The sequence below is a fragment of the Chlorocebus sabaeus genome, chromosome 23 (assembly GCF_047675955.1).
Source record: "Chlorocebus sabaeus isolate Y175 chromosome 23, mChlSab1.0.hap1, whole genome shotgun sequence".
Classification (NCBI taxonomy): domain Eukaryota; kingdom Metazoa; phylum Chordata; class Mammalia; order Primates; family Cercopithecidae; genus Chlorocebus; species Chlorocebus sabaeus.
Genome location: NC_132926.1, coordinates 50377843 through 50400252, shown reverse-complemented (window position 1 = coordinate 50400252; position 22410 = coordinate 50377843). Strand labels below are relative to the sequence as shown.

At 40.9% G+C, this 22410-nt stretch overlaps 1 protein-coding gene across 3 annotated transcripts in view; it reads right to left on the bottom strand.

Annotated features, from left to right (window-relative positions):
- The window catches only part of FNIP1 (folliculin interacting protein 1), a 165688-nt gene that overhangs the window by 17499 nt on the left and 125779 nt on the right, over positions 1-22410 (bottom strand). For all 3 annotated transcript variants that reach the window (XM_008014333.3, XM_008014335.3, XM_008014334.3), the window contains 2 exons: positions 19094-20513; positions 17728-17896 (listed from right to left, as the gene is read on the bottom strand). In XM_008014333.3, the coding sequence (XP_008012524.3) occupies positions 17728-17896; positions 19094-20513 (1589 nt within the window). The remainder of the gene's footprint in view (positions 1-17727; positions 17897-19093; positions 20514-22410) is intronic.

Sequence of the window (22410 nt, the reverse complement as noted above, 5' to 3'; positions counted from 1 at the left end):
CACCAAAAACAAAAAAACAAATAAAGCCATGCCAATCTCATCTTGTTTTCTGCACAAGTCGGGTTTTGTCAAGAAAGGGTGTAACGCAACTAAGTAACACTCCGCCTAGAAGCATTTGTGGTGAACGATGGAGACGCCCGACTCACCGCACTCCTGCTTGCTGATCCACATCTGCTGGAAGGTGGACAGCAAGGCTAAGATGGAGCCGCCCATCCACATGAAGTATTTGCGCTCTCGGGAGGAGCAACGATCTTGATCTTCATCATGCTGGGCACCAGAGTGATGCTCTCCTTCTGCATCCTGTTGGCAGTGCCAGGGTACATGTTGTTGCCGCCAAACAAAACTGTTGGCATACAGGTCTTTGCGGATGTCCATGTCACATTTCATGATGGAGCTGAAGGTAGTTTTGTGGATGTCACAGCATTCCATGCCCAGGAAGGAAGGCTGGAAGAGCGCCTCGGGGCAGTGGGAGAGCTCATTGCCAATGGTGATGACCTAGCCACTGGACAGCTCATAGCCCTTCTCCAGGGAGGACTGGAGGCTGTCATAGCCATCTCCTGCTCAAAGTCCTGGGTGACATAGCATAGCTTCTCCTTGATATCACACACGATTTCCCACTCGGCCATGGTGGTAAAGCTGTAGCTGTGCTCGGTGAGGATCTTCATGAGGTAGTCAGTAAGGTCCCGGCCAGTCACGTCCAGACACAGGATGGCATGGGGGAAAGCATAACCCTTGTAGATGGGCACAGTGTGGGTGACCCCATCACTGGAGTCCATCACGATGCCAGTGGTACGGCCAGAGGTGTACAGGGACAGCATGGCCTGGATGGCCACATACATGGCTGGGGTGTTGAAGGTCTCAAACATGATCTGGGTCATCTTCTTGCGGTTGGCCTTGGATTCAGGGGGGTCTCAGTCAGCAGCACAGGGTGCTCCTCGGGAGCCACATGCAGCTTGTTGTAGAAGGTGTGGTGCCAGATCTTCTCCATGTCATCCCAGTTGGTGACGATGCTATGCTTGACGTGGTACTTCAGGGTCACGATACTTCTCTTGCTCTGAGCCTTGTTGCCCACATAGGAGTCCTTCTGACTCATGCCCTTCATCACGCCCTGGTGCCTTGGGTGCCGTATGATGGAGGGGAAGACAGCCCAGGGCATTGTTGCCCGAGAAGCAGACCTTGCACATGCTGGAGCTGTTGTTGATGACAAGCGCAGCAATATCATCATCCATGGTGAACCGGCGGCGGGTGTGGATGGGCGGCGGAGTGGTGAGGGTGAGGCTCTGTGCTTGCAGGGTGGACACAGTCTTGGTGGCCCAGGCTACAGTTTAAATGATAATAGGCCTTGTCCAAAACTCAACTGCTTTTGTAAAGCTAAAAGGAAGCCATCAGGCTGAAACGAGGAGAGGAGTTTGAGTCCTGCTAAGGCGCAGACATTATTCTGGAGGTTACAAGAAATGAAACTTTCCCAATTGCAAATAACACCACTATTGTGAACTGGCATTTTGAGATATCTTTCCAGGTTTTTTGCATGTCTGACACCCTTGGCTCCACCTGGACTGACAACCCACTCCTGTAGCCCCATCCAGAAGCGATTTGGCCCCAGGAGGACAGCTTCAACCCCCCTGTGATTTCTGCCCCACCTAATCAGCCGCAAGTACCTGTTACCTGGCCACCCCACCCCTTCCTCCAAACTGCCTTTAAAAAACCCTTAACCTACAAGCTTTAAAGGAGATGATTTGAGTATGAACTCCATCTCCCACATGGGGTGGCTGACCTTGTGTCTACTGAACTTTTTCTCTACTACAATACCATGGTCTGTCTTTATGCAGGAAGAACCCCTGGATGGTTACAAATTTGGAGACTTGTCTGGGATCACCCTTGTGGCTACCTGCCCACGGTTTGGCAGTCCCCCACCAGCAACAGATCCAGAGGCCAGCCCAAGTGGCTGCATAGTTCTCCTGGACTGGGGGCTGACGCTGGCACTATCTCTACCAGCAACACACTGCTGGCCCATGGTGCATGGATTTAATTGCAGTAGAGAAATTGTTCCTGTAAAGACATCTCTAAACTGGTCTGGTGGGTATTCTAGGTGGTGCCAATGCCTCCTTCCTTCTCCTAATTGGTTTGGCTTCTTAAGGGATCTAAGTTTGGCCCCTTCAGGGATCTCGATTGGCTCTCCCTAATTAGTATGAAGAGTCTTGGTTGGGGAGACTTCTCCTCAATAAGGAAGATTTCAGGGAGATTTCTCAGAGAATAGGTTACTTTGGAAAGCATACTCTTGGAATTCCTGCTTAGGAATCTTGGTTTGGGAGACCTTCTGTCCATCTTGTCTTTGTTGTATGTGTGTGTTTGTACATCTAGAGGGGATCTCTAAAGGAATTGGTGATGGAAATCCAGCAGACCTAACTTGGAGAACCTTCCTTATTTGATCACATTCGCTGAGCAGTGAAGGAAGTTCAACGGGTTTGACCTGGGGTGACTGTCTGCTCTTCACGTTGTCCAGACGTCACCCAATGTATTCCCAGTCAGAGGTCATCGCTCCCTACGTTGAGTGGATCAAAGATGACAGGGACACACTGGAAAAAGTTTGAGCCTTGACAAGTCAGTATTAGGCGCTGAGCAAAGTGACTACTGTCTGTTTTGTTATGTGTGTTTCACCAGGTTGAGATAAAGAATGTTAATTTGGTGGTCTCTCGCCCCTCTCCCTCGCTCCCCCGTACAGCCTATTGGGTGACATCTGACAAAGTCGAGAGGTTTTTGCCTATGGTTCCATGAAACACACAAAAGTAATTTTCCTTTGTGACTATGGTGCGGTGAGCAACACTGCCAGGGCCGCTCAGGGAAAGGGAAATCAGAAATCCGCCGTGCTGACAAAAGGTAAGAATTTCCTACCGGTGAGGCTTCTGGCCTCTCTCTCTCTGAGCAAATCAGATAAGTGAATGGTAAAAATCACTGTTGATTAATAAGAAAAAGGACCTGTGAGAGGTTACTCTGAGGTTGCAATGATTCTGGTGTACTTCTCGATGGGTCAGTTATAAACTTTGCCGTGGGTCCCTGAAACAAAAACTAAATGAGGCTTCCCTCTAATCTTGTTTTACATCCTTGAGAGTATGACTTTGTGACCATGTGGGGATAGTCTCTCTTGGTCTCCACCATCCAGAGAACAGGAATTTTCAAGTTCATGTCAGGCACCCAGTCTGAAAGTGCTGGGAGTCTGAGATGAGTCAGCACATTCTTCATCCCAAATGTGTCAAGCCCTTGGGTGAGTTTTGTCTGAAAAGGTCCCATCTCTATAGGGCTTTTGTCATCTTTTGCTATCTTAAGCCCATTTCTGAGAGTGAATTCTTGGGGATCATGGAGATGCCTCTTCTACCCTAGATACCTTTTGCTTCTAATGTAAAAAGAAAGGAAAAAAAAAAAACTGGAAAATTACCATCTAGACTTTAATAGGTTTCTTAGATTGAGTCACTATTGGAACTGATTACCTCAATGAAAGAAAAAGGTTAAATTAAAAGAAGGATGCATAATAATGACGTGGTTAGTCTTAGAAAATTCTCTTGAGCAGTTAAAATCCTTTGCAAGCTTGAAAATGCTCTAGACTCCTTCTGGTAAAGACAACAGCAGTCACCTTGTACTGCAGGTCAGTTGCAAAGGCTTTGCCCTCCCACAGTGGTGGATGGCTTGGGTTCAATTCTAGGCTTTGGGAGCAAGTCCTTTTTGGTTTAATACTTGTGGAACTTTTGCCATTTATTGATTCTTTTCCTTTCCATGCACAGCTTCTCATTTCTTATCTTGAATTTTTTCTCTGAACTACACCTTTGGAGATATTCTAGATTTTTTTTTTTCTTATTTTTTTTTTGAGATGGAGTCTCGCTCTGTTACCCAGGCTGGAGTGCAGTGGCACAATCTTGGCTCACCGCAACCTTGGCCTCTCGGGTTCAAGCAGTTCACCTGCCTCAGCCTCCCGAGTAGCGGCATTACAGGTGTGTGCCACTGTGCCTCACGGCTAATTTTTGTATTTTCAGTGGAGACGGGGTTTTGCCATGTTGGTAAGGCTGGTCTCGAACTCTTGACCTCAGGTGATCTACCTGCCTCAGCCTCCCAAAGTGCTGGGATTACAGGTGTGGGCCACAGCGGCTGGCCTGGGGGATATTCTAGATCTTATAAATCGTTTACCATCTCTTTGGAGACACCTCCTGCATCCCTGTTTAAGTCATCCCCTTAGTTAAGGCTTATTGATTTCACATAGGTTACCTCTAGTAAAAGGATTCAAAAGGCGGAGTTTGTCCTCACTGAAATCTGGTAATAAAAGATTTTAAAAGAACTTTTCTCCTGAGAGCTCTATAGTTAGAAATCGACTTAATTAAAGCTGATATTTGGGCTATATGTATAGATGTTGTTTGAAAGCTCCAGCCTTCCCTCCAAAACCTTCTCGGTCAATGGAATTTTGTCTTGATTCTCTGTTTCTGTGTATTTATATGTGTTGAGTGTGTGATGTTTATATACAGAGCTCCAGGTAATTGGCTTAAAGAAAAACAAGCACTTGAATCAAACATTGTCAGAAAAATGGAAACTTTAATGCCTGTAGGTCTCATGATTCTAATAATCTTTTTGTAAATAAAAAAAACCCAGAAGATTATTGGTAAAGTAAAATGAAAATGTCTTCAAAGTTTATATATTTACTCTAAATTTGGCAGGTCAAACACTGTTTGCTGGATGTTTTAAGGTGATAAACTGCTTCTGTGACTTTTACTAATTGTTTGTCTTGTTCTACAGCCAATAGATTCTAGGTAAGGCCTGGAGACATATGGAGTTAGGCAGGTCCCCTGGATAGGCTGGGAAAAGTCATGGGTTCTGCAATATTATACATGGCTAAAACTGCTTGTTTACCAGGTTTCTTACCAAAAATAAAATTTGCTAAAAGTTAACAGTGCAGCATGCACTTGAGACTACTGGAAAAACAGTTTTATATGCAAGGTGTAGAAGGAAAAAAGAATGTGGTTTTGGTAGGAGGCTATAAGAAGGCATGGGAATATGGTTTTTGTTAAAGGAAATGAAATTTTGTCTAGCTCAGAGGGTTTTAACAATTGTCTTAACCTAAAAGAGTAATGGGACAAAACTGAAGGTTTAAGCAAGGTGTAAAGGGTTTGTGAAGGGTTGATCTTATAAAGGAAGTTCTGTAGGTATAGGCAAGTTTGCTAAGATTTGAAGGGGATTATTTAATTTTTCTGTATGTTGAACACTAAAATAAGAGCACACTAATGCAGGGCCAAAATCTGGGCTCATGTGTCTGAATAACATGGTTTTCTTACTGAATTAATCTACTGCTTAACAGAAAATTGTAAAAGATTAAAAAAGGTTTATTAAAATTTTACCTTATGATTAAACTAATTAAGATTGAATAGATTTGTTTATAAGGTCTTATTAAGAATTGGGTTTAACGTTACTAATACACTAATGCAAAGGTGAAACTTGCCTTTCTCTTTAGAACAAGATTTTTGGGAGGCCGAGGTGGGAGGATCACTTGAGGCTCCAGAGTTCGAGACCAGCCTGGATAATACAGCGAGACCCTGTCTTCACAAAAAGTAAACACGTTAGCCGGGCATGCTGGCATGTGCCTACAATCCCAGCTACTGGGGAAGCTGAGGTAGGAGGATTGCTTGAGCCCAGGAGTTCAAGGCTCCAGTAAGCCATGTTTGTGCCACTGTACTCTAGCCTTGATGACAGAGCAAGACCCTGTCTCAAAAAAATAAACAAAAAACAAAAAGCAAAAAACAGCAATAGAAGAATGGTGAGAAACATAAACTATGACAAAAACCATGCAATAATCCATATACATTAAAAACAATGTTTACACACTATGTCAGTATGGGGAAATATTCTTATATTAACTATTATGTGACAAAAGCAGAATTTAAAACATAATATAAAATCATATAGAGTATAAAAATATAGGTATATATAAATATATATACATGCATATATTTTATATATAAGGACTCAACTATATAAAAATATGTACTGTATAAATACACAGATATACACAAGCATATCTTTTATATATAAGGCTTCAGACATATATATGATACATAAATATACATACACACAGAATAATAACCATAACAAGAAGATGCAAAGCACAGTATGACTAATATAACCACAAAGTATAAGTCTGGTATACAAACATCAGTATTACTTTCATTATAGCCAAAGAAACTGAGGCTTTCCTAGAGTAAATATTCTGTCTTATGGTACACCATTAGTAAGTGGCCAATTCTGGGTTTTATGAGAAGCCACAATGCTGCCTAATCCCTGGAGGAAGTTTCTCTATTAAGAATAGCTGATGGTAGAGTTAGGAAAATTTGTGTTTGGCTTTCTTCACATTTCAACATTTTGTATAATAAATATATATTAAGAAAAATGTTACTTTCTTAAAAAGCAGGGAGATAAAGACACTTTCCTCTTATAATTCAGAAAAATAGGACTATATATATTTTTTTAAAGTATCACTTCCATTACTTATATATTAAAAGGATCCTACATGTTTTTGCATGTAATCACATATTTTCATGTTAAATATGATAAACTTTAAGTATGCAAGGATTAAAATATATATATATATATATATATATTTTTTTTTTTTTTTTTTTAAAACAGAGTCTCACACTGTCGCCTGGGCTGGAGTGCAATGGTGCAATCTCGGCTCACTACAATCTCTGCCTCCCAGGTTCAAGCGATTCTCCTGACTCAGTCTCCCAAGTAGCTGGGATTACAGATACCCACTACCACACCCAGCTAATTTTTTGTATTTTTAGTAGAGACGGGGTTTTACTATGTTGGCCAGACTGGTCTCGAACTCCTGACCTTGTGATATGCCCACCTCGGCCTCCCAAAGTGCTGGGATTACAGGTGTGAGCCACCGCACCCGGCCTAAAATAATTTTTTTTTTTTTTTTTTGAGATGAAGTCTTGCTGCGTCGCCCAGGCTGGAGTACAGTGGCGTGATCTCAGCTCACCGCAAGCTCCACCTCCTGGGTTCACGCCATTCTCCTGCCTCAGCCTCTCAAATAGCTGGGACTACATGCATCCGCCACCAAGCCTGGCTAATTTTTTGTATTTTTAGTAGAGAGAGGGGGTTTTACCATGTTAGCCAGGATGGTCTCGATCTCCTGACCTCATGATCCGCCTGCCTTGGCCTCCCAAAGTGCTGAGATTACAGCCGTGAGCCACCGCACCCGACCAAAGAATTTTTTTAGAAATCCTATACATGCTTTGGAAAAATGATTGATAAAAAAATTCAACAACCTGTCAGTGCTGAGATTGAAGGTATTTTATTTTTCTTTTTGTCAAATTTTTCTACAATAGTGCTTTGATAGTATACTTACATCACTAAATGACAATATGAGAGGGAAAGACTAGAAACCCAATTACTAAAACAGAGGGGAAAAGACAAATAGCTCCTTCCTTTTTACCACAGTGGAAGGAATAAGAGCAACAGACCTGAGACCACTAATATAAAAGTGTTATAAACTTTGTAATGGTGATTTTGCTATTTGTACTACTCTTTGTTCATCTGTTTTAGTAACACTATGGCATAGCAGCTTAAGAACAGGCAGATAATGACTGAATTCTACTTTTGCCACTCCCTATCTATGTAACTTAAAAACTTCTCTGAGCCATATGTGAAACACAAAGATAACAATAATAAGTACCTCAAAGGATTACTATAAGATTAAGTACATTTAAGTGCCTGGGACACAGTAAGGAAACAATAAAAACTAAATACTATCATTATTCATCCTATAATAGCAGGTAGAAACCCTTAAAATCAAAATGTTGTCTTTATCTTCATTAGGAGGTAGCAATGGTTTCCAATGCCAGGCTTTCACAGAGAAAGTCAAAAGACAGTGTTTGGCGATGGGTATACATGAAAGAAGAAAAGAGACTAAGCAACTAGGATCAGACATAAAAAAAGACACGAATGCATTAGAAGACACAGAGTGCATCAGAAGAACTCATATATAATTCCTTAACCAAGTAATTCAACAAATAGTAGGCACTATATCAGGCCTTGGGAGGAAAGCATTGAAAAAACTAGAAACAGTTCCTTTACCCTGAAGGGCATCCATTACCACCAACTGATAAAAATTCTGTCCCTTGAAGCAATAACACATTCAAGTATCTTCCTCAGGCACTACTTTTGTTATGTTTTATACTACATTTATTAATACACTTGGCCTTATTTCCTCTGCTGCTAAGTTAAAAACTTGAAGTCAGAAACTTTTTCTTTTTCATACATATATCCCTTGGAGTAGTGGCACTATATTCAGAACACAGTAGGTCAATAAACACTTCTTTGATTGGTATTCAAAAGCTGAGCAAACTAACCTTTAAATATGAAGATCACAACTTCTGATAAGTTCTTTTCACAAATTGTTTTTATCTATATTTGCCATAATTTCTCTACTACCCAATAAAACACCAAACTTTACAACTTAGGTAACTTTCTACAGACACAAAAAGTTTAAACCTTATTGGCTAACAACTGAATGACTGTTGCTCACTGAGCCACATTTTCTTTTTCTTTTTATTATTATTATTATTATACTTTAAGTTCTAGGGTACATGTGCATAACGTGCAGGTTTGTTACATATGTGTACTTGTGCCATGTTGGTGTGCTGCACCCATCAACTTGTCAGCACCCATCAACTCGTCATTTACATCAGGTATAACTGCCAATGCCATCCCTCCCCCCTCCCCCCTCCCCATGATAGGCCCCGGTATGTGATGTTCCCCTTCCCGAGTCCAAGTGATCTCATTGTTCAGTTCCCACCTATGAGTGAGAACATGCAGTGTTTGGTTTTCTGTTCTTGCGATAGTTTGCTAAGAATGATGGTTTCCAGCTGCATCCATGTCCCTACAAAGGACACAAACTCATCCTTTTTTATGGCTGCATAGTATTCCATGGTGTATATGTGCCACATTTTCTTAATCCAATCTGTCACTGATGGACATTTGGGTTGATTCCAAGTCTTTGCTATTGTGAATAGTGCCGCAATAAACATACGTGTGCATGTGTCTTTATAGCAGCATGATTTATAATCCTTTGGGTATATACCCAGTAATCGGATGGCTGGGTCATATGGTACTTCTAGTTCTAGATCCTTGAGGAATCGCCATACTGTTTTCCATAATGGTTGAACTAGTTTACAATCCCACCAACAGTGTAAAAGTGTTCCTATTTCTCCACATACTCTCCAGCACCTGTTGTTTCCTGACTTTTTAATGATCGCCATTCTAACTCCTGTGAGATGGTATCTCATTGTGGTTTTGATTTGCATTTCTCTGATGGCGAGTGATGATGAGCATTTTTTCATGTGTCTGTTGGCTGTATGAATGTCTTCTTTTGAGAACTGTCCATATTCTTTGCCCACTTTTTGATGGGCTTGTTTTTTTCCTGTAAATTTGTTTGAGTTCTTTATAGGTTCTGGATATTAGCCCTTTGTCAGATGAGTAGATTGCAAAAATTTTCTCCCATTCTGTAGGCTGCCTGTTCACTCTGATGGTAGTTTCTTTTGCTGTGCAGAAGCTCTTTAGTTTAATTAGATCCCATTTGTCAATTTTGGCTTTTGCTGCTGTTGCTTTTGGTGTTTTAGACATGAAGTCTTTGCCCATGCCTATGTCCTGAATGGTACTACCTAGTTTTTCTTCTAGGATTTTTATGGTATTAGGTCTAACATTTAAGTCTCTAATCCATCTTGAATTAATTTTCATATAAGGAGTAAGGAAAGGATCCAGTTTCAGCTTTCTACTTATGGCTAGCCAATTTTCCCAGCACCTTTTATTAAATAGGGAATCCTTTCCCCATTTCTTGTTTCTCTCAGGTTTGTCAAAGATCAGATGGCTGTAGATGTGCGGTATTATTTCTGAGGACTCTGTTCTGTTCCATTGGTCTATATCTCTGTTTTGGTACCAGTACCATGCTGTTTTGGTTACTGTAGCCTTGTAGTATAGTTTGAAGTCAGGTAGCGTGATGCCTCCAGCTTTGTTCTTTTGACTTAGGATTGTCTTGGAGATGCGGGCTCTTTTTTGGTTCCATACGAACTTTAAAGCAGTTTTTTCCAATTCTGTGAAGAAACTCATTGGTAGCTTGATGGGGATGGCATTGAATTTATAAATCACCTTGGGCAGTATGGCCATTTTCACGATATTGATTCTTCCTATCCATGAGCATGGTATGTTCTTCCATTTGTTTGTGTCCTCTTTTATTTCACTGAGCAGTGGTTAGTAGTTCTTCTTGAAGAGATCCTTTACATCCCTTGTAAGTTGGATTCCTAGGTATTTTATTCTCTTTGAAGCAATTGTGAATGGGAGTTCATTCATGATTTGGCTCTCTGTTTGTCTGCTACTGGTGTATAAGAACGCTTGTGATTTTTGCACATTAATTTTGTATCCTGAACTTTGCTAAAGTTGCTTATCAGCTTAAGGAGATTTTGGGCTGAGACAATGGGTTTTTCTAAATATACAATCATGTCATCTGCAAACAGGGACAATTTGACTTCTTCTTTTCCTAACTGAATACCCTTTCCTTCTTTCTCTTGCCTGATTGCCCTAGCCAGAACTTCCAACACTATGTTGAATAGGAGTGGTGAGAGAGGGCATCCCTGTCTTGTGCCAGTTTTCAAAGGGAATTTTTCCAGTTTTTGCCCATTCAGTATGATATTGGCTGTGGGTTGTCATAAATAGCTCTTATTATTTTGAGGTACGTTCCATCAATACCGAATTTATTGAGAGTTTTTAGCATGAAGGGCTGTTGAATCTTGTCAAAAGCCTTTTCTGCATCTATTGAGATAATCATGTGGTTCTTGTCTTTGGTTCTGTTTATATGCTGGATTATGTTTATTGATTTGCAAATGTTGAACCAGCCTTGCATCCCAGGGATGAAGCCCACTTGATCATGGTGGATAAGCTTTTTGATGTGCTGCTGGATTCGGTTTGCCAGTATTTTATTGAGGATTTTTGCATCGATGTTCATCAGGGATATTGGTCTAAAATTCTCTTTTTTTGTTGTGTCTCTGCCAGGCTTTGGTATCAGGATGATGTTGGCCTCATAAAATGAGTTAGGGAGGATTCCCTCTTTTTCTATTGATTGGAATAGTTTCAGAAGCAATGGTACCAGCTCCTCCTTGTACCTCTGGTAGAATTCAGCTGTGAATCCATCTGGTCCTGGACTTTTTTTGGTTGGTAGGCTATTAATTATTGCCTCAATTTCAGAGCCTACTATTGGTCTATTCAGGGATTCAACTTCTTCCTGGTTTAGTCTTGGAAGAGTGTAAGTGTCCAGGAAATTATCCATTTCTTCTAGATTTTCCAGTTTATTTGTGTAGAGGTGTTTATAGTATTCTCTGATGGTAGTTTGTATTTCTGTGGGGTCGGTGGTGATATCCCCTTTATCATTTTTTATTGCATCTATTTGATTCTTCTCTCTTTTCTTCTTTATTAGTCTTGCTAGCGGTCTGTCAATTTTGTTGATCTTTTCAAAAAACCAGCTCGTGGATTCATTGATTTTTTGGAGGGTTTTTTTGTGTCTCTATCTCCTTCAGTTCTGCTCTGATCTTACTTATTTCATGCCTTCTGCTAGCTTTCGAATGTGTTTGCTCTTGCTTCTCTAGTTCTTTTAATTGTGATGTTAGAGTGTCAATTTTAGATCTTTCCTGCTTTCTCTTGTGGGCATTTAGTGCTATAAATTTCCCTCTACACACTGCTTTAAATGTGTCCCAGAGATTCTGGTATGTTGTATCTTTGTTCTCATTGGTTTCAAAGAACATCTTTATTTCTGCCTTCATTTCGTTATGTACCCAGTAGTCATTCAGGAGCAGGTTGTTGAGTTTCCATGTAGTTGAGCGGTTCTGATTGAGTTTCTTAGTCCTGAGTTCTAGTTTGATTGCACTGTGGTCTGAGAGACAGTTTGTTATAATTTCTGTTCTTGTACATTTGCTGAGGAGTGCTTTACTTCCAATTATGTGGTCAATTTTGGAGTAAGTGCGATGCGGTGCTGAGAAGAATGTATATTCTGTTGATTTGGGGTGGAGAGTTCTATAGATGTCTATTAGGTCTGCTTGCTGCAGAGATGAGTTCAATTCCTGGATATCCTTGTTAAATTTCTGTCTCGTTGATCTGTCTAATGTTGACAGCGGAGTGTTGAAGTCTCCCATTATTATTGTATGGGAGTCTAAGTCTCTTTGTAAGTCTCTAAGGACTTGCTTTATGAATCTTGGTGCTCCTGTGATGGGTGCATATATATTTAAGAGAGTTAGCTCTTCTTGTTGAATTGATCCCTTTACCATTATGTAATGGCCTTCTTTGTCTCTTTTGATCTTTGATGGTTTAAAGTCTGTTTTACCAGAGACTAGGATTGCAACCCCTGCTTTTTATTGTTCTCCATTTGCTTGGAAAATCTTCCTCCATCCCTTCATTTTGAGCCTATGTATGTCTCTGCATGTGAGATGGGTCTCCTGAATACAGCACACTGATGGGTCTTGACTCTTTATCCAGTTTGCCAGTCTGTGTCTTTTAATTGGACCATTTAGTCCATTTACATTTAAGGTTAATATTGTTATGTGTGAACTTGATCCTGCCATTATGATATTAAGTGGTTATTTTGCTCGTTAGTTGATGCAGTTTCTTCCTAGCCTCGATGGTCTTTACATTTTGGCATGTTTTTGCAATGGCTGGTACTGGTTGTTCCTTTGCATGTTTAGTGCTTCCTTCAGGGTCTCTTGTAAGGCAGGCCTAGTGGTGACAAAATCTCTCAGCATTTGCTTATCTGTAAGGGATTTTATTTCTCCTTCACTTACGAAACTTAGTGTGGCTGGATATGAAATTCTGGGTTGAAAATTCTTTTCTTTAAGAATGTTGAATATTGGCCCCCACTCTCTTCTGGCTCGTAGAGTTTCTGCCGAGAGATCTGCAGTTAGTCTGATGGGCTTCCCTTTGTCGGTAACCCGACCTTTCTCTCCGGCTGCCCTTAAGATTTTTTCCTTCATTTCAACTGTGGTGAATCTGGCAATTATGTGTCTTGGAGTTGCTCTTCTCGAGGAGTATCTTTGTGGCGTTCTCTGTATTTCCTGGATTTGAATGTTGGCCTGCCCTACTAGGTTGGGGAAGTTCTCCTGGATGATATCCTGAAGAGTGTTTTCCAACTTGGTTCCATTTTCCCCCTCACTTTCAGGCACCCCAATCAGACGCAGATTTGGTCTTTTTACATAATCCCATACTTCTTGCAGCCTTTGTTCATTTCTTTTTCTTCTTTTTTCTTTTGGTTTCTCTTCTCGCTTCATTTCATTCATTCGATCCTCAATCGCTGATACTCTTTCTTCCAGTTGATCGAGTCAGTTACTGAAGCTTGTGCATTTGTCACGTATTTCTCGTGTCATGGTTTTCATCTCTTTCATTTCGTTTATGACCTTCTCTGCATTAATTACTCTAGCTATCAATTCTTCCACTTTTTTTTCAAGATTTTTAGTTTCTTTGCGCTGGGTACGTAATTCCTCTTTTAGCTCTGAGAAGTCTGATGGACTGAAGCCTTCTTATCTCATCTCGTCAAAGTCATTCTCCGTCCAGCTTTGATCCATTGCTGGCGATGAGCTGCGCTCTTTTGCCTGGGGAGATGCGCTCTTATTTTTTGAATTTCCAGCTTTTCTGCCCTGCTTTTTCCCCATCTTTGTGGTTTTATCTGCCTCTGGTCTTTGACGATGGTGATGTACTGATGGGGTTTTGGTGTAGGTGTCCTTCCTGTTTGATAGTTTTCCTTCTAACAGTCAGGACCCTCAGCTGTAGGTCTGTTGGAGATTGCTTGAGGTCCACTCCAGACTCTGTTTGCCTGGGTATCAGCAGCAGAGGCTGCAGAAGATAGAATATTGCTGGACAGCGAGTATACCTGTCTGATTCTTGCTTTGGAAGCTTCCTCTCAGGGGTGTACTGCATCCTGTGAGGTGTGGGGTGTCAGACTGCCCCTAGTGGGGGATGTCTCCCAGTTAGGCTACTCAGGGGTCAGGGACCCACTTGAGCAGGCAGTCTGTCCCTTCTCAGATCTCAACCTCCATGTTGGGAGATCCACTGCTCTCTTCAAAGCTGTCAGACAGAGTCGTTTGCGTCTGCAGAGGTTTCTGCTGCTTTTGTTATTGTTTACTGTGCCCTGTCCCCAGAGTTGGAGTCTACAGAGACAGGCAGGTTTCCTTGAGCTGCTGTGAGCTCCACCCAGTTCGAGCTTCCCAGGAGCTTTGTTTACCTACTTAAGCCTCAGCAATGGCGGGCGCCCCTCCCCCAGCCTCGCTGCTGCCTTGCAGGTAGATGGCAGACTGCTGTGCTAGCAATGAGGGAGGCTCCGTGGGCGTGGGACCCTCCCGGCCAGGTGTGGGATATAATCTCCTGGTGTGCCTGTTTGCTTAAAGCGCAGTATTGGGGTGGGAGTTACCCGATTTTCCAGGTGTTGTGTGTCTCAGTTCCCCTGGCTAGGAAAAGGGATTCCCTTTCCCCTTGCGCTTCCCAGGTGAGGCGATGCCTCGCCCTGCTTCAGCTCTCGTTGGTCGGGCTGCAACAGCTGACCAGCACCAATTGTCCAGCACTCCCTAGTGAGATGAACCCAGTACCTCAGTTGAAAATGCAGAAATCACCGGTCTTCTGTGTCGCTCGCGCTGGGAGTTGGAGACTGGAGCTGTTCCTATTCAGCCATCTTGCTCCGCCCCCCTCTGAGCCACATTTTCTCATCCATCATTTCCCACTTGGCTTTCTTCATTTCTGTTTTCTTTTTCTTTTTTTTTTTATTTTTCTTTTTTTTGAGATGGTTGTCTTGCTCTGTTGCCCAGGCTGGAGTGCAGTGGCGCGAACTTGGCTCACTGCAACCTCCACCTCCTGGATTCAAGTGATTCTCCTGCCTCAGCCTCCCAAGCAGCTGGGATTACAGGCACACGCCACCACACCCAGCTAATTTTTGTATTTTTGTAGAGGCAGGGTTTCATCATGGAGTTGGCCAGGCTGCTCACAAACTCCTGACCTCAAGTAATCCACCCACCTTGGCCTCCCAAATTGCTGGGTTTATAGGCGTGAGTCACCATGCCGGGCCTCTCCATTTCTTTATTAACTTTTTAAATTGAGAGGTGGCCAGATTTTGTTATTAAAGTGAAGTATTAAAGTGATACATACAATTGAAGGGAGAAATAGAAAATTCAACAAAACAATAGCTGAAGACTTCAATACTTCATTCTCAATAATTGATGGCAGAGCCAAACCAAAAATCAGCAAGGGCATAAAAGACTTAATTAAGACTATTATCTAATGGTTATTTAACTTGACCTGATAGCTACAGAACATCTCAACAAGAGCAGAATATATATTCTTTTCAAGTGCCATAAAACAAATCTCAATAAATTTACCAGAGGTGAACAAAGTAGGTTCTCCAACTATAATGGAATTAAATTAGAAACCAACAAAACAATTTTTGAGAATTCAATAAGTATTTGTAAATTACACAGCATACTTCTAAATAACTCATAAGCAAAGAAGTTACATGCAAAATTTAAAAACATTTTGAAATGAATGAAACCGAAAATACAACAGATCAAAATTTGTCAGATCTGGCCAGGTGCAGTGGCTTACACCTGTAATCCCAGCACTTTGGGAAGCCGAGGCAGGTGGATCACCTGAAGTCAGGAGTTCCAGACCAACCTGGCCAACATGGTGAAAACCCATCTCTACTAAAAACACAAAAATCAGCCAGGTGTGGTGGTGAGCGCCTGTAATCCCAGCTACTCTAGAGTCTGAGGCAGGAGAATCGCTTGAACCTGGGAGGCAGAAGTTACAGTGAGCTGAGATGGCACCACTGTACTCCAGCCTGGATGACAGAGCGAGACTCTGTCTCAAGAAAAAAAAAAAAAAAAGAGTTAACAGAAAATATTTTAGGATTTGGGGGCTGAAAGGTCTCTGTCTCAATGACTCAACTCTGCTTTTAGGCATGAACATAGCCAGAGAGTAAATAAATGAATGACTGTGGTTGTGTTCTAATAAAACTTTATCTATAAAAAGCAGAACCATTTGGCCCACTGTCCATAGCTTGCTCATCCTTGATGCATATGGGCAAAAAATATATATAATTTAAGTGAAACCACGAATGAACTTCTCTTTGGAGAAACCCTCACCATTTGAAAAACAAACAAACAAACAAAAACACACATTCTAAAATTCAGGAACAAAAGAGGGGACATTACTAGCGACCTTATAAAAACTAAAAGGATTATAAGTGTATCCCATAAACAACTTTATTCTAATAAATTAGGCCACTTAAATGAAACTAATAAATTCCTAAAAGACAAAAATTACCAAAATTGGCTCAGAAAGAAATAGAAAATCTAAATATATAAAAGGTGAATAAATTAAATTAGCAATTTAAAATATTCTTATTCTTAAAAGCCTGGATGCAGATGGTTTCACTAGTGAATTCTACCAAATGTAGAGAAAAAAAATAGTACTAATCTTCTAAAAACTCTTCCAGAAAACAGAGAAGGACATACTTCCCAGCACTCTGTATAAGGCCAGTATTACCCTGATTATCAGAGCTAGACGAAGACATCAAAAGAAAACTAAAAAGCAGTATTTATCACGAATATAGACTCCAATATCTACACAAAATATTGGTAAATCAAATCCAGCAACATATAAAAAAATTACATACCATGATAGAGTGGGGATTGCTTCCTAAGAATACAATGGTTGGTTTAACATCTAAAAATTAATTAATGAAATCCATGACATTAAGAGTTTAAAGATGAAAAACAATATGACAATACCATCTCAATAGACATTGAGAAAAAGCATGAGACAAAATCCCACACTCATTCATGATTAAAGGATGGACAAAAAAAACGAAATCATCTAAATACTAGGAATAAAAGGGAACTGCCTTCCTCTAAAAGAAGCATTCAGTTAAACAAAGTAAAAATAAAAAGGCAACTTCTTCTGTCCAATAAAGGGCATCACAAGAACCTTACAGCTAACATCATACTTAATCATGAAAGATGCAATGTCTTTCCCCTAAGATCAGGAATAAGGCAATGATGTCCATGGTCACCACTTCCATGCAACATTGTATTGAAAATTCTAACCAGTACAATGAGTCAAAAAAAAAAAAAAAAAAAAAAAAAAGTTGGGGGCAGCGGGGACAAAAGTCATCCAGATTGTTAGGGAAGATTTAAAACTATCTGTTCACTGATAACATGAGCCTGTGTGTAGAAAACCTTAGGCAACCTATACAGAAAAATGAATAGACTAATAAGAGTTTCAGAAAGACCACAGGATATAAGATCAATACACAAAAGCCAATCCTACTTCTATATGTAAGCAATGAGTAATTTGAAAAGGAAATTAAGAAAATAATTCCATTCAAACTTAAGCACTTGCAAATTTTTGATACTGTAAATAACCTAGTTGATGGACATCCATGAATACATACAGTACTTTCTGTATTCCGATACCCATGTGGATAGATTTCTGGAACTTAATTTGCTTTCACAGTGACAGATACAAAGATATAGGCATTGAATATAAAGTGATGGTTTCAGAGAACAATGCTTGTGTTGTAAAAAGTATGACCAAAAATATAAGGCAATTTTGGGTTCTGCCAGTTAACAGAGTTTCTTCTAAATAAACTCAAAAACAGTGAAGGTCACTCACCTGCACAGCATGAGATAAATCTGACGTCAGACACTGACGGAACCTCTCATCACTCCCAATTCCTTGAAGAACAAAGTCAGGCACATAAGATGAGCAGTAACCACCTAGCAAGGACCTCCCAAAGTTGGCAATGTTGGGCTGAACAGCACTCACTTCGATTAACTTTGACCTGGAAGAAAAATGCCCCCAAAAGACATCTAATTAGTAATAAATATATTTAACCAGTAAAAAAAAACACACACACACACAAAAAACATGAATTCTACTAGTCCATATTTAACACTAGTCTGTATTAAAATCAACTGTAAATTCATCCTTATATAATGGTAATAATCATAAAAATTAAGAGTTAAATGGTAATAATAGTAAAATCAAGAGTAAAATCATCCTTATTTAAAAACTGGCTCAAGTGCTCTATCAGAAAATAAAATACTCCTTCTTATTCAGAGAAGGTCTGATGAGCAACTGCTTAATGAAGTGAGGATCAATCTTCCCTAACAGACTTTAAGAGAACTGTACTTTGTGTTTGTAGCACATTCTTAATACAACCAGATTATGAAAACAATCATCTAAAACAAAACAATTAAATGCCTCACAAGTCCAAAGCTGGGTATGTAACGTTTCTCAAGTATGAATCTTCTCCTTGCATACTTTGACTCAAAGTATATGTTCTCTGTTTTCCTCTTAGTCTTGGCCAAATCTATTTCTTTTTTTTTTTTTTTTTTTTTTTAGACGGAGTCTCGCTCTGTCGCCCAGGCTGGAGTGCAGTGGCGCAATCTCGGCTCACTGCAAGCTCCGCCTCCCGGGTTCACGCCATTCTCCTACCTCAGCCTCCCGAGTAGCTGGGACTACAGGCGCCCGCCACTGCGCCCGGCTAATTTTTTTCTATTTTTTAGTAGAGACGGGGTTTCACCATGGTCTCGATCTCCTGACCTTGTGATCCGCCCGCCTCGGCCTCCCAAAGTGCTGGGATTACAGGCGTGAGCCACCGCGCCCGGCTTGGCCAAATCTATTTCTAACAGTCATTCTAACATCTCAGGGATTAGTACTCCCCAACTGCCAGGCTCAGCATATGTCCTTTTTTGGGGCAGAAGTCACTCCTAAATGGCTTGAAACCTTCTAAGCAGTAAGAAATCTTATACTTATCAACCAGATCCTTAACTTTTCTCTGAGGTCTTCATAAAACCTTTCTGGGGTATTTCTGGGGCTTAGCCTTTACTCCTTATGAGTTACGAGAATATGAAAATAAGAGAGAGCTATCCAGGACAATGATCTCTTCTTTTATACTAACCTTCAGAGACCAGCTAAAGAAAAGAATGGTACATATTTATATAGGGCCCATTATAGGTGAAAACTTCCTACTTACCCAGGAAAAGGTATCTCATCCTCTTCTGCCCAATCTTCTTGCTCTCCTCCATAATAACTGCTAACGTGTCTAGTCATATCATGACCTGTATCTTCACTTTCACTATCCCCAAGGGCACTATCTGAACTTTCATTTCTTGGAATGTCCCATTCAGTTCCTACAGCAATTTTTTTATCTGAACTCTCTTTATCCCCATGGGGGACAAGAATGGAGAGTGTATCTCTTTGGTCCTGCTGAGGAAAGCAGGTTTTACATGAATCTTGGGGAACTGTTTCTATACATTTACAAAATTCATTGTTCTGTTTGTTATTTTTTGCACACAATATTTTTGAAAACTCTAACATACAGCAATGGTCTTTACTATCTGCACTTGTTTTAATTGGAACATCATCAATAGTCCTGGTTTCAATTGAATCATCATTAAAATATTCATCAAATAAGCTCATGCTTTCTGGGTCTGAATGATTCCAACAGGGAAGTTCACAGGGCTCTTCAGAAACCATGTTCTGTATATCAGACTCTCCAGATTGGTCCTTAGTTGTTTGTTTAGTTTCTTGATGCTGATCAACAGCCCCTCTTTCTGCCTTCAACGGTTTGGTGTGATGTCTGGTAATCTGATCCACCACTGCTTGACTTCGAAGCTCAGTATCTGAATCAGGTGACATAGAATCCCCAATCAGGAAAGTAACCTTTGTCTGGGCAGCCTCACAAGAAAATGAAGCAGGCACAATCTTATCTGGAGGTTTTTTCTCCACAACCATTCCTGTGGATCTCATTGCTTTGCCTGTGTGACTGTCTGAATCCAGCAACTTCTCACTCTGCCATGTTTCCTCTGTTGGCTCTAAGCCTGACTCTGACAATGCACATTTGTCTACTGGAACAGATCCTGTGCAAACAACCGTCTCTAACTTGGCATCAAGGCAAGTTCTTAATTTATCTCTGTACTGTTTAACATCAACAGCATTTTCTTCTTGGCAGTCAGAAGGAGAAATCATCCGGCACTCATCTGAAATTCCTAGCAGCTCCTTAGAGCTGTTTTGAGCATCTTCTCTCTCTTGTTGTGAAATGTTCTCTACATTTTGCCCAAGGAGTGGATGACTGCAATATTTACAGTTACAACTGGGAGTTCTTATTTCTTCTGACTCTTTAAAGAGCAAACTGCTTTTGTTTCTATGCATTGTGACAAGGACATACTCCGATTCTTCTATTTCACCTTTCTCTAAAGTGGTAGTAATTACTGTGCCTGGCATAACGATGGCTTCATCTTCTCCATTTTCTAAAAGATGCGTTTCTTGAAGTTCAGAGCATCTTATAAAATAAGTAAGAAAATAAAGTAGCCTCTGGACCATGTCTTGTCGTTTGCCAACTACCACAGTCCTTGCTAACCGTACAGGAGAGCCAATAGCGCCATACAAGTCTCCTGAAATGGAAAAATCAGTTATTGGACACATCCTTTACTGACACAGCTAAGTAAGCTATTTTTAATGATCAGAAACCTAATCTTACCGTGTGAGTAGCAGTTTAGGTTTTACTCTTTTTTTTTTTTTTTTTTTTTTTGAGACACGGTCTCACACTGTAATCCTGGCTGGAGTACAGTGGTACAGTCATGGTTCACTGCAGCCTCAGCCTCTTAGGCTCAAGTAATTCTCCTACCTCAGCCTCCTGAGTAGCTGGGACTATAGGTATGTGCCACCACGCCTGGCTAATTATCTGTATTTTTTTTTTGTAGAGACAGAGTTTTGCCATGTTTCCTAGGCTGATCTTGAGTTCCTGGGCTCAAGCAATCCACTGGCCTTGGCCTCCCACAGTGCTGGGATTACAGGCATGAGCCACCATGCCTGGCCTCACTCTTAGTTCTTCAACAGATGAGTGACTATTCAAGGGAGGAAGATGAGATGAAGAGTCTTAACCAGAGAGAAAGGTGAATTTAAGGGTTTTCTGGCTTCCTCTTTAAACAAATGCTATGGTTCAGAAACCTCAAGCAAAGAGTCAGTTCTGAAACTCACATATCCCAAGAATATTCTTTAACCCAGGCTCCATGAAGAGCATTTTTACCTGGTTAGAGAAGTACTGCCTGAAGTACTATGTACACAAGGACTCTGCAGCTGTATCCAATCAAGAAAAGACAAAGCACAATATCTGCTGGCTTGCAAGGACAGGAAAGGAGTAGCAGTAAAATGGAGCAAAGCTAGAGTAGTCACACCACACACTTAACCATTCCTGATTTAAATCTCATCTCTGGGGCTGGGCACGGTGGCTCACGCTTGTAATTCCAGCACTCTGGGAGGCCGAGATGGGTAGATCACTTGATACCAGGAGTTCAAGACCAGCCTGGCCAACATGGTAAAACCCTGTACTTACTAAAAATACAAAAATTAGCCAGGTGTTGTGGTGGATGCCTGTAGTCCCACCTAGTTGGGAAGCTGAGGCTGGGGAATTGCTTGAACCCAGGAGGCAGAGGGTGCATTGAGCTGAGATGACACCATTGCAATCCAGCCTGGGCGACAAGAGTGAGACTCCGTCTCAAAAAAAAAAAAAGAAAAAAAGAAATAAAATTAAAAAGTAAGTCATATCTCCAAACTTTAACTGTTGTTCCCCTAGCCAGCACCCCATCCCACCAGCTCCCATGTTAGTAAGAGCCTGTTTTCCCCTTCCATTCCCTAGAGGGTTGGGTACTCAGGATAGGCCAGAAAGGGCAGGAAGAGAGAGACTCATCCTTACTAAAAGGAAAAGAAAGGGCAACAAGTTTAGCCATGCAATTCATTTTCACTTTTCAACCCATTCTAAACATGACTAGCGATTATGTTAAAAGCAGGGGAAGTGAGGGGGTCAGGACTAGAAATTATCATTTCTATATTTATGCTATATTTCAAATTAATCCAATAATTTCAGTGCCAAAACTATGGAAAATAGGGCTGGGCATGGTGGCTTATGCATGTAATCCCAGCATTTTGGGAGGTGGAAGCAGGCTGATCACTCGAGCCCAGCAGTTTAAGACCAGTCTGGGCAACATGGCAAAACTCTCGTCTCTACAAAAAAATACAGAAAATTAGCTGGGCATGGTGGCTTGCTCCTGTAATCCCAGCTACTTGAGAGGAAAAGGTGGAAGAATCACCTGAGCCCAGGAAGTTGAGGCTGCAGTGAACTGTGATCGCACCACCACACTCTAGCCTGTGCGATACAGTGAGACCCTGTCTCAAGAAAGAAAGAAAGAAAAAAAGGAGAATACAAAGCCACTAATTTCAACTTAATTTAATTTTTGCAAGTTGTCAGTATATACATTTAAAATCCTCTATTTTTACTTTACAAAGCCCTCA